Raw genomic sequence first — 11,936 nt, 5'->3', positions numbered from 1 at the left:
GCGTATCAAAGAACCGCATTATACTCCGAGCAAAAACGGGGGTTTCGCTTCGCTTCCAATCGCACTTGATTACGATTCGGTGCAGGTGTGAATGCAATCCGCAGTAAATAAAGGAAATGAAGCAAACAATGTGGCGGGTGAGGAGCTGAACACAGTTGGAGAGGCATATTTTGAGGCATATTTTACGCAGCGCAAAGATGACCCGTTACCGTGGATAGACGTGGTCGAATGAGGAGACTGAAGCCCTGATCGAAATGAGGACGAGTACATTAATCAATTGCTTAAGAAAACACAAACACAGCAGTGCAGTGTAATAGTAGCCTACAGAATATTCTGTCTGTCTGTGCGTGCCGTAAACATGGAGTGCTGTCACTGTGTGGGGACTAGTGGGGAGTAGGAACTTTCATCTCAATAAACGTGTAAACATTTTGCGCTGCTGTTTGTTATATCAGTGCGCTCAGCGCTGTGCCTCCATGCCCAAAAGAACAGTGTGTGGCTGCGTGCGTATAGTGAGAGAGCGAGAGAGAGGGGGGGTCCAGTCCCAGACGGCACGACACATGCACGTTATGAGTATAATTATATCACCATAGATTTCACTGTGTAGGCTAGTTTATGAATGGAACACATTGATAAAGGTCCCCCCTGATGCGTTTCCAATTGCTGCGAATGACAGTGTGAAGGCAAACCGCAGCAAATTAAATATGCAAGAATCCCAAATTCTCCGCCCATACGCATTGAGTCTACCGAAGTATTAGGTGAGAATGTGACCTGAGTCACCAGCTGTAGTTGCACATGCGCACGCACGCACACACGCATATATCATATCATATCATATCATATCATATCATATCATATCATATCATATCATATCATATCATATCATATCATATCATATATTTGTTATATCAACAAAACGTTGCTTTCCCCCCTCATCCTTTTCGTCAACAATGCGTGTGTGTTTGTGTGTGTGTGTGTGTGTGTGTGTGTGTGTGCGTGTGTGTGTGTGTGTGTGTGTGCGTGTGCGCGTGCATGCGTGTCTAGACATGTGACCTACCTAACCCAGACTGCTGTCCATACAGCCCGAGGGGGGAGAGAGAGAGAGAGAGAGAGAGAGAGAGAGAGAGACAGAGAGAGACAGAGAGAGAGAGAGAGAGAGAGAGAGAGAGAGAGAGAGAGAGAGAGAGAGAGAGAGAGAGAGAGAGAGAGGGATGGACGGACGGACGGACGGAATGTCACAGAGGAGTGACTCAGCCCCTCTGGTGACCCCATTACCTACAGTAAAGTAAAGGGAGCCGAGACCCCACTTCCCCATCTAACCTGCATACTCTGGTTAGCATACCAGTATGCCAGGATTCTTATGACGCTGTCAGGCACCCCCCTTTCCCTCGGTTTTTAGGAACAGCTTCTGATGACAGACCCTGTCAAAGGCACGGGAAGCATCAATAAAACCAACTATAACGGATGAGTTAAGGCTTTTGTAGTTATCAACCACCTCTTTTAGAGCATAAATGCAGAGGTCAGTAGCCTACCATGTTTAGCCTTAAACCCAAACTGATTGTCAGTGGTATTAAAAAAGGAGCCTAATCGATCTAATAGGCAATAGGCCTATAATTATCCAAGCTCCCCACTTTTCCTGCCTTGTCCTTGATAACAGGTACCAGAGTGACAGACAACATAGAGTGTGGCAGTAATCCATGTGTCATGAGACCAGTGAAACATATGGCAAGTATAGAACCGCAACCTTAGGACTGGCATGTTTAAGATGCTCTGCAGTTGTTTGGTCTGAGCCGCCAGCTTTGTTGTCAGGTAGCTGCGTTATAGCTTGGAGAACCTCATTGGCTGTGACACCAACAGCATCACTGTCATGCATAATTCCCACTTCATAGGGGTCACTCTTAACGCAATTGAATATAGCAGAGTAGTGCTGCCTCCACACCTCTGCGATATTGTCCACACCAGAGACACCCTCCATGCTGCATGGCAAAGGAGTGTTATTTCTGTTCAGAGCTCTCACCTCCTTCCAGAACCCTGTAGCATTATGGTCAAGGAGCTTTTCAGCCATAGAGTCCGCTCTCATCATTGCTTCCTGCTTGCTAACGAAGCGTATTGCATATTTATACCTGGCATTAGTTTGCTTTTTTACGGTCCAGGAGAGGTCCCATATAGAGATAGTCAAGCATTGATATAAAACCTTGATTGATTGTGATTGTGAAAAATTATAATTTTATCTTCAAATAACAATAACATAACAGCAAGACATGATGGCACGTGCAGAGGGGGGGGGGGGGGGGGGCTAGGGGGTATATATAAAGATATTTATATTTATAAAGGGCTTGAGCACCTGCCCTTTTGCAGAAAGTGCCCTTTCTCTAAAAAACTAAACAAAACAAGGGCTCGTTTGGGGGGCCAATAAGTGCCATTGGCCCTTCAAGACGAACATTTGACAAGTAATGATACATTCCACTATCATAATGAATTATCTTTTAATCTGCCATCAGTCCGTTTTAGTTTCAGACTAATGAGAACATATTGCTTATTTTACTGTCCAATGACATGAAATGGCACAAGGGAAGGACTCCACAAAAAGACCACCCCCCAAACATTATTTTATGCAACACAAACATGGAATGAGTAAGAGCTTTACTTGTGTTCGATCATTTATTATTTGGTGTAAAAATAATAATAAATAAATACACTTTTGAATAAAAACAAAGGAATGAGTAAGAGCTGTGACATGACAACAATGGCCTCTCTTTCATAGCTAGAGCACAAAGGCCTGACTCACAGTCCTTTGACGATGCAGCCTGATCAAAGGTTTTCACTTGATTAAATCTGGCTGTTGGTGAAACTGAGGTTTGTTCTCTGAGTGAAGAGACTATGGACCCCATGTTTGCCACTGCCTTACCCCTTAATTATATCCCTAAACCTCTTTGCTTTATTCATTTATGTTTTACTATTTTTAAAAACATTTTTGAATCTAAGCTCACAAAGTGTCGATGTAGATCGGCTAGGTGAACACATTTTAAGTGTTTATTTTTTTCAAAATATAGGGCCCATCCACCACCTAACAGATTTTCATAATGTATGGGGGAATGACCTTACATAATGAAATATGTTGGGTGGAGAGATAGTCTCGATACGATAGAGAAAGCAGTGTGCACTGCAGAAATAGCAACGTCCAATAAAAGAATAGAATAAGATAAAATAAAGACAAATAACAAAGTGGTTATGGAGTTTGTTAGTCTGTAGAGTCAGTAGTGTAAGTGAGTGGATGTGTGTAAGTTAAGGTATGGTGTTGTGTGGACTGGCGGTGGATGCAAGCAATCACACGTGTTCAAGAGGAGAATGAGAGAGAATCTGAAAAGAAGATGACATGCTTTTGAAGCCTGACAAACAATGGATAACGAAGCCACTATATGCCATCATGTAACCTTTGAAAGCTAGTGTGTCCATATTACTCCATTTCCAATTCCGTTGTAGGAGTTGGACAGTGGAGGGTTCGCCCCAATTAAAGGACACAAAAGGTTTTAGTCTAATAGAAGGCTCGATCTGCCCTTAATTGTTCCTCTGAGTTGATTCACCTGTGAAGCTCACCTGTGCCCCATCGTCCTAACGACCCCCAGAGACTATATAGCCAGGCTGTCTGGCATTTGATTGCTGGTTCATATAGTTTGTGTGTCAGGGGTTTGAGTTGGTTGTTTTTGCAGTCACATCCAGTCAAATCCGGTTCAAATGTGATTTCTTTCTCAAATCTGATCTTTTGGCCCAACCGTTCATGCTGCATTTTGCAAGTGAGATCGGTTCTGTCACAGTATATGATCTGTGTGTGTTCAGACTGGCAGCCACATCCAGCCTGAATCAGACCTGTGCCGTCAAGATTGGAATCTGATTTATAAAAACAAAAACAAGTCACACTTAAGCCACATAATCGGATTCTATATATGTGACTTGTTTGACATGCTCACCAATGTAAAAAAAAAAACAAACATAAGCGACGTGAGCCACGTACGTTTTGCGAAATCATCGTTTTGCCCGTTTACCAGACGCAATGACACAACAATTATGTGTCTGTTGTAGCCCAAACATTTAAACTCTCGTAGAGGTTTTTTTTTCTTCGATTCTGACGAATTTATTGTATTTATTTATTTCACCTATAGATCCTATATGCCAGCTGTCATGACGTGCACAATAGTGATGCCAGGTTGAGTATATTCTCAAAGTTGTGCAACATGTGCTATAGCATGTGGATGTGCCTGCCTGCTTAAACAAACATGGTCGTGCCAGTGTGTCTAGTTTGTGTACGGATACGGATATAAACAAGGAGTCATTATAGAGGAAGGGTGTGTGTGTGTGTGTGTGTGTGTGTGTGTGTGTGTGTGTGTGTGTGTGTGTGTGTGTGTGTGTGTGTGTGTGTGTGGGCGGGCGGGTGGGATGAGTGCTTGTTGGTGTTGGATCGGGTAGCCATGCAAACCCCACGGTGAAGTGCAGTTGTCATAACACATCGGCACTGAGTCCAACATTGATTGAGTGATTGAAATATAGTAGGCCTATTAACAGTTTGCAGAATTACAGTGCATTTGTACAAGCACAACTCAATACAAAGACTAACTGTGAGTGGATGATGACCCAAAGAAGCATATTACACTTGTTTACAAGAGGGTCCACATTGTTCCCTGCAACATGCAGGTTGTTCCCTCTGATTTGCAGAGGTCTCTCTCTCTCTCTGTGTGTGTGTGTGTGTGTGTGTGTGTGCACGTGCTGCGTGCAATGTAGGCTATGCCCTCACGCACGCACTGAACACACAAATCAAAGGCACTATTTTTGTTGCCAGACCACAGACACTAAAATTAGTTCACCGTTTATAGGTTTATCTCAAATTAGGCTACTTTCTATATGCTGTTGCCCCCATGCACTGCAGCACTGCCCACTATTAACGTATATTTATTGGTGGAATTTGATGCGGGAGGAGGTGGAAAAAAGCAACATGTATGATATGTTCTGTTCATTTAGCTTTTGCCTCTGAGACATGTAGGCTATAGGCCTATAGTTTACAAGTCGTCACATCAGAGGATGAAACCCAGCATTCATGCATGATGCTGTTTTGTTGGCTGCCTCTTTAGGCGTGATGTGTGGGAGTCGTCATATCATCGACCATCATCATCTCTGACTAATGCACTCCCAAAATAAAATACCAGGGCTCGCCGCACCGTCGTACGGTGAAGTACAAACCATAATGCTGTATTTGCACTCATGCACTGTCTCTCTTTCTCTCTCTCTCTCTCTCTCTCTCTCTCTCTCTCTCTCTCTCTCTCTCTCTCTGGCGCGCACATCAGGCAAAGCAGTTTGTTGCACTTGCACCGCAGGGTCAGTTTATCAATCTGTGAGCATTGCAACGATGGAATGGAAGCAGCTCTGTTGCGCACGCTTTGGAACTTTTGGATAGAGAGAGAGAGAGAGAGAGAGAGAGAGAGAGAGAGAGAGAGAGAGAGAGAGAGAGAGAGAGAGAGAGATAGAGAGAGAGAGAGAGAGGCGTTTAACTTTGAATGAAACAACTAAGGCCTACTGCAACAGCAACGTAGGCCTGCAAGAACATTTGCTGGAAGCTGTCTTGTGGATGCTTTATAGGTAGGAATGTTTTAAGCCTAATTTGCTATGATTGATTGAAATGATCGATTGATTGAAATGATTGATTGATTGATTTGATGTGTGATTTGACTAGCTATTTACCAATAATACTATTTAACACGAGAGTCTTCTTTCCTATAGGCTACATTTAAATTAGAAAGATTCGTTTGGCTATTTTAGCCTATAGACTATGTGTTTATATAGCTGTCATATTTTAGACCATTCGAATAGGATATGATAGGCTTCCCATTGAAAGGGGTATTTCTTTCTTTCTTTCTTTGTGTGAGAGAACTACATAAGTTATTCTCTGCATGGGTGCATGTTGGTGACAAAAGCTATACAAAATTGCGAATTGTAAAGTTAGAGCTTAATACTAGCTGGCTACATGGCAATACAAAAAAAAGAAGCTATGCCTCTACTTTTAATAGGCTAGCAGATAAAACGCTGAATTTTAAATGAATAATATGCAATGCATACGTACACCTCTAGTTTATTTCTCAATACATAGATAGTTGATTGACAATCTCCTGTTTCTGACAGTCGTCTTTATAGTTGTGACTCGAGTCGTGTCCCTTTTGTTGTGTGTTGTTGTAATGGAGATTGTGCGCCATCTACTGGCTTTGAATGTACCATGCACACTAGTCAGCAATAACTGAACTGAAGACTGTCCTCTCTCTCTCTCTCTCTCTCTCTCTCTCTCTCTCTCTCTCTCTCTCTCTCTCTCTCTCTCTCTCTCTCTCTCTCAAAATCAAAGTGCATTAAACCACAAAAAACTAAACAACAACTAATATTTGTAAATAATTTGATTATCACCTGGGCAGATGTGTGGCCCGCTGTTAAGTGACCAGCTGCAGCTGTGTGTGTGGCCTTAGCTTGCACTCAGCTGCACTCAGCTGCCATATTTTCCCAAGGGACAATATGGCAGCCCAGCCAACCAGCACGACCACAGGATACTGTATACAGTGTCAGTACATTGGACAAACTGTACACACAGTAAACACTATACAGATATGTTTTGGTTAAAACAAAAAGGTTTTCTTTTTCCAGTAGCCTACACTGGACAAACTGTAGGCCTATACACACAGTAAACACTATAGGTCTACAGACATGTTTTGGTTAAAAACAAAAAGTTTATTTAGAAATCATTGCTATAGTGTTTGTTCAGTAACAGGAGTCTCCCAGTCTCTCTACATTTCCAGGTACAATTTCAGCCAATCGGGAGAGAGTAACTATTAATCAGCTTAAAATGTTATTCAGTGTTCCAGTTCCAAAATTGCTCAGCTCATTTCTTTGTGTCATCACTGTTGTTTAATCTGTATGCTGACTCTATCCTGATTGGATAAAATGGGTATCCCGACCTTTCTGTTTAATAACAGAGAGACAGTGAGACTCCTGTTACTGAACAAACACTATAGCAATGCAATGAGTATAGTGTGGCGCATCTCTAGTTGAATAACCAGCGATGCACCAAAACCATGTTTTCATCACTTGAAGATGACGTGGTGTCAGAACGGGACAGACTGGCCCATACTCGCCCATACCATACCGATGCCCGCACCGGTATCAATACTGCGTTAATTGGCAGTATCGGCAGCTTTTTCGATACTGGTATATCGGTATCGGAAACAACTTCAATTTTAATCAATCTGGGTCGGACTCGTTACAGGTTGATTGGCATCCATATGTTAAAACAAATGTCAAATATTTTCAGCTGGGGGATGTGCGGCCAATTGCCTATATACACATATCAATTTGGGGGTTTAATTGACATGAGAATGTTTGAGAACCACTGCTCTAATCACTATCATGTCTTTCTCTCTCTCTCTCTCTCTCTCTCTCTCCCTCCCTCATTCAGTGAGATGGGCCGCCAACGTTTGCTGTGCGTGCTGCTGTGCGTGGTGGTGGTGGCGGCAGCCGCCTCCTCCTCCGCTACAAACGGCGACCGCGACGACAGCCGCGCGTCGACAACGCGCACGCGGCAGCGCCTCCCTCTGGTGCTGAGCCGACGCACGGAGGTCTTAAGCGAACCCGTGTTCAGCGGGAGGCCGGCGGAGGAGGAGGAGGAGGAGGGAGCAGGAGGTGGAGGAACGGAGAAGAAGAGGATGTGTGGGATTGAGTGCCAAAGCGCCCTGCCGCCCCTGGGCCCGGCCCAGCAGGAGAGCGCCCTGGCATACGAGACCCTGTACGAGAATGCCACGCGCACGCTGACCCAGGTCACGCTGACCCAGGTCACGCTGACCCAGGTCACGCTGCAGGTGCGATAGAAATTATTTCTCTTCTATCTGAAGATTAGTTAGTTCAGGTTTTTGGACTTAAAGCTGTGTAGGCTATATTCTTGCCGTTAATATAGTGGTTGCAAAGGTATTCATTGAGTCCCGGAGTCCTGTGGTGGGGCTGGAGTTCTGGTCTGGGTTTTGGTGAAAATTGAGGTCTAAAAATAAATGAATCCCCCCAAAAAATATATACAATATTTGTATTGTTTACAGATTTCTACCATATATAGCACAACCTCCGTCACATTATTTGTGTCCATGCAGTATATCACAACGCCAGCAGCATCACAGAACAGCCTAAATGGTCTTATATGACCTTTTAGGATAACATCTCTGGGTACAAGAGGTGTCCAATATGACACCTCAGGAAGCTTCTGCCCCGAGGGACATACTGTAGCCCTCCTGTACTGACATACTGTAGCCCTCCAGCCTAAATGCTGTTTCTCTGCTCGAATATTCTTCCAAACATTGTCAACGCTTAACCCATTTAGAGCTGAGGGCCTGATTCTATAAAATGTCGTTTTCCGAAAAACCTATGTTTCTCTGTCAGTGGTTCTCAAACTATTTCATGTGAAGGACCCCAAAAATGACATGTGACCGGCCGCAGAGCCCCCCCCCCCCATATCTGACAATATGTTGTTCCAGGAACAAAGATCTGCACACTATTTAAAAAAACAAATAGCAGATCTACAAGCTGTATAGATCTATTAAGGTGACACAGATGTGTTCCAGGTCTTAATGCAGTTGAACGTTTCCCCCTGATGCAGGGCTTCAACCAGACCTCCACCTCCGCGACGCGCGCCGGCGGCAGCCGCGGCCGCACCAAGCGCCAGGTCTACGGCGCCGACGGCCGCTTCGTCATCTCGGACTGGCGCTTCGCGACGCGCTACCCGTTCTCGGCGGCCGTGCGCCTCTCCACGGGCTGCTCGGGCGTGCTGGTGTCGCCCCGGCACGTGCTCACGGCCGCCCACTGCGTGCACGACGGCACGGACTACCTGGCGGGCGCCCGCAGGCTCCGCGTGGGCGTGCTGCGGCTCAGGAGCAGGCGAGGAGGAGGAGGAGGAGGAGGAGGAGGAGGAGGAGGAGGAGGAGGAGGAGGAGCAGGAGGGGGGCCAGGAGGAGGAGGAGGAGGGGGGAGGAGGAGAGGAGGAGGAGGAGGAAGGAGGAGAAACGGTGGTGGGCGAGGAGGAGGACGACGCGAGGTTTTTTTTTCAATACTTTTACTTCTACTCCGCTATACGTCTCTGAGGCAAATTATACTTTGTAGATTTAGATTATTATTATTACAAAACCTACATTAACCCCATTTAGGCCTGACGTCGAAAAAATGTCTTAAAAAACCCCCCCCGTGTTTCTATGTCGGTCATTCTCAAGACATATTCATGTCAAGCACCCCAAATATAATATTGCCCGCCGACCCCCATCTGAAAATGTGTTGTTCCAGATACCCTCCCAGTAGCAAAGATTTGAGTTAAAAACTCGCTCTGTAAAAAATATATATTCAAAGATTTCAGGCACATTTTTCCAAAAATAGCAGACCTATACAAGCTCGTATACAAGTACAAGTATTACAGTACAAGCTATGAGCTTGTATACTGTAGATCTGCTATTTTACAACATGAGGCTTAAAAAAACAAAGGGGTTCCCGCCCCAAAATGGATTAAGCACTGTATACATTTCGGCCATTTGAAAATAGCCGATCTACAAGCTCACAGTGAGCTTTTCAAAAGATGGTTAAACATTTGAAAACTTCCTGCATGACTACAATGACTATACTGTTGGTGCTACAAGTACATTTTGAAGCCAATACTTTTGTGCTTTTTACTCAAGTGTATAGGCTACATTTTGAATCCCGGACATTTACTTGTATGTATGGTTCTATACATTGCAGTATAGTGACAGATACTTTTACCTACAGTAATAAATGTGAGTACTTTTTCCCACCAGCAGGAGGAAGGAGGCCCGGCGAGAGAGAGGAAGGGCGGGCGAGGCGAGCGGCGGACGAGAGGGACGAACGTCGGGCAAACCGCGCCCGAGCTGAACCGCGCGCGGCGCTCGACCGAGCCCCAGGAAAGGCAAAAAAAGCCCGTGTTCCGCTGGACGCGCGTCAAACAGACGCGCGTCCCGCGAGGCTGGATCCGGCCGGCGGAGACGAGCAGCAGCAGCGCCGACGTCAACGACGTTAACTCGGTCTCGGCCGACTACGACTACGCCCTCCTGGAGCTGAAGCGCCGCGTCTCGCAGAAGCACATGGAGGTGAGCGTCGCAGTGGGGGAGATATGGTTAGAAATATCGCCCAGACGATACCATATAATATGGGCTCCATTTTCGTCCATGCTAAACCTCTTATCCCTATAGGGCTCCACCCTCCGCCACCACTTATCCCTTATCCCTAAACGTATTTGCCTTTTGTTTTTTTTTTACTATTTTGAAAAACATTTAAAAATAGTTCAACTATACAGCCGATCTACATCGAGACATTATTTGAACTATTTTAAAAGGTTTTTTAAAATAGAAAAAAAAAAATGGCAAGTTAGTTTAGGGATAAAGGTTAAGGGATATAGCCCCTAAACTACGCCTTTTTATACTATTTTGAAAAACATTTTTGAATAGTTAAAATAGGCAATCTACATCGACACACTGTGAGCTTGGTAGACTCTTTGGATATTTTAACTATCCAAAAGTGTTTTTCAAAATAGTAAAAGAAAAAGTTTAGGGAAAAAAGTGTCCGTTTGTTTGCTGCTGGGGGAAACCTTTAACCCATTTAGGCCTGCAGGCCGATTCTTATAGAAACGCCTTCTGAAGCCTGACCCAAAGAGAATCCTATTAGGACATTTAAAAGTGAGTGCTGGTATTCTTTTCTATGTCTCTATACCTGAACCGTGCACCCGGCATACATTTATTTCACACTGCACTACTCAACTGAGTGCTCAAGTTCTTCCTTTCCTTTTTCCACATAATCGCCCCATGCAGGTGGGCGTGGCGCCAGCCGCCGCCGCCGGCCCCGCCCCCCCACTGGCCAGGATCCACTTCTCGGCCTACGACTCGGACCGGGGGGGCGCGGGGCCGAACGACGCCGGCGATGCCGGCGAGAACGTGGTGTACCGCTTCTGCTCCGTCACCCGGGAGTCGGATGACCTCATGTACCAGCAGTGTGACGCCCGGCAGGGAGCCGCCGGCGCCGGGGTCTACGTCCGCCAGCGGGCGGAGGAGGACGAGGAGGAGGAGGAGAAGGAGGCCACGTTAGGAGGAGGTGCGGTGGACGCCGGGCGAGGCAGCAGGTTCCAGCGGCGGGTCATCGGCGTGTTCTCGGGGCACCGCCGGGTGGAGCCGGAGGAGGGAGGCGGCGCAGGCGAGCGGAGGGACTTCAACGTGGCGGTGAGGATCACGCCGGCCAAGTACGCCCAGATCTGCCACTGGATCCACGGAGATCCCAGTCTGTGTCGGGAGATGTGAGGATCCAACGCTGCGCGCTGTAGTGCACGCTGCGTCTGTTTTTCGGGATCCACGGAGAGACCCCGTGTGAACAGTGATGTGTGTAGCTCTGCGAGATCCCTGCAGTCGATCCCTCCATGCAGTCCAGGGACGTGCACACATATATAGATATCAAATGGGGGGCGTCAGTGAGCCCCTGCCCTTTTACCCGTCTGAAAAACAACCGCCCTCTCCAGAGCACGAATGCAGCGTTCACTATGGCGAAAGAAATGCAAATGCCCTCCGCTCCTTTCCCATGCCAAACCGGAAGGCAAGCGTTCAGGAGAATTTGTTATTTCTCTCCTGAACTAATTTGTTTTTCGAAATCCATCTCCAGTAGATGAAGAGTGCAGGGTTGCGCCCCGAAAATAGCTGATCTACAAGCTCTCACGACGCGTTGTGATCTTGTAGATCTGCTATTTTCGCTACTTTGGGACAAGAGTGCCCTCTTATGGCATTTCAGCCCCTGCCTCTGTGACACTCTCCGCACGTCCCTGCCATGGTCTGTGTAAAGGCCAATAGTCATACTCCAGTTTGAGGTGATGGCTTATCACCGCAGTGTAG

At 46.1% G+C, this 11,936-nt stretch overlaps 1 protein-coding gene across 1 annotated transcript; it reads left to right on the top strand.

Annotated features, from left to right (window-relative positions):
* Nucleotides 1-7,484: 7,484 nt before the first annotated feature.
* On the top strand, nt 7,485-11,700 carry LOC308334546 (inactive serine protease 35-like; the record flags this gene model as incomplete). Its single annotated transcript, XM_080791344.1, has 5 exons — nt 7,485-7,880; nt 8,666-8,943; nt 9,046-9,100; nt 9,846-10,154; nt 10,872-11,700. 5 exons carry the CDS (start codon nt 7,485-7,487, stop codon nt 11,352-11,354), a joined length of 1,521 nt encoding a protein of 506 aa, XP_080647470.1. The 3' UTR covers nt 11,355-11,700.
* Nucleotides 11,701-11,936: the final 236 nt, after the last annotated feature.

The sequence above is a fragment of the Protomyctophum bolini genome, assembly GCF_963924005.1.
Source record: "Protomyctophum bolini genome assembly, chromosome: 19".
Classification (NCBI taxonomy): Eukaryota; Metazoa; Chordata; class Actinopteri; order Myctophiformes; family Myctophidae; genus Protomyctophum; species Protomyctophum bolini.
This window is presented reverse-complemented; position numbering and strand designations above follow the sequence as displayed.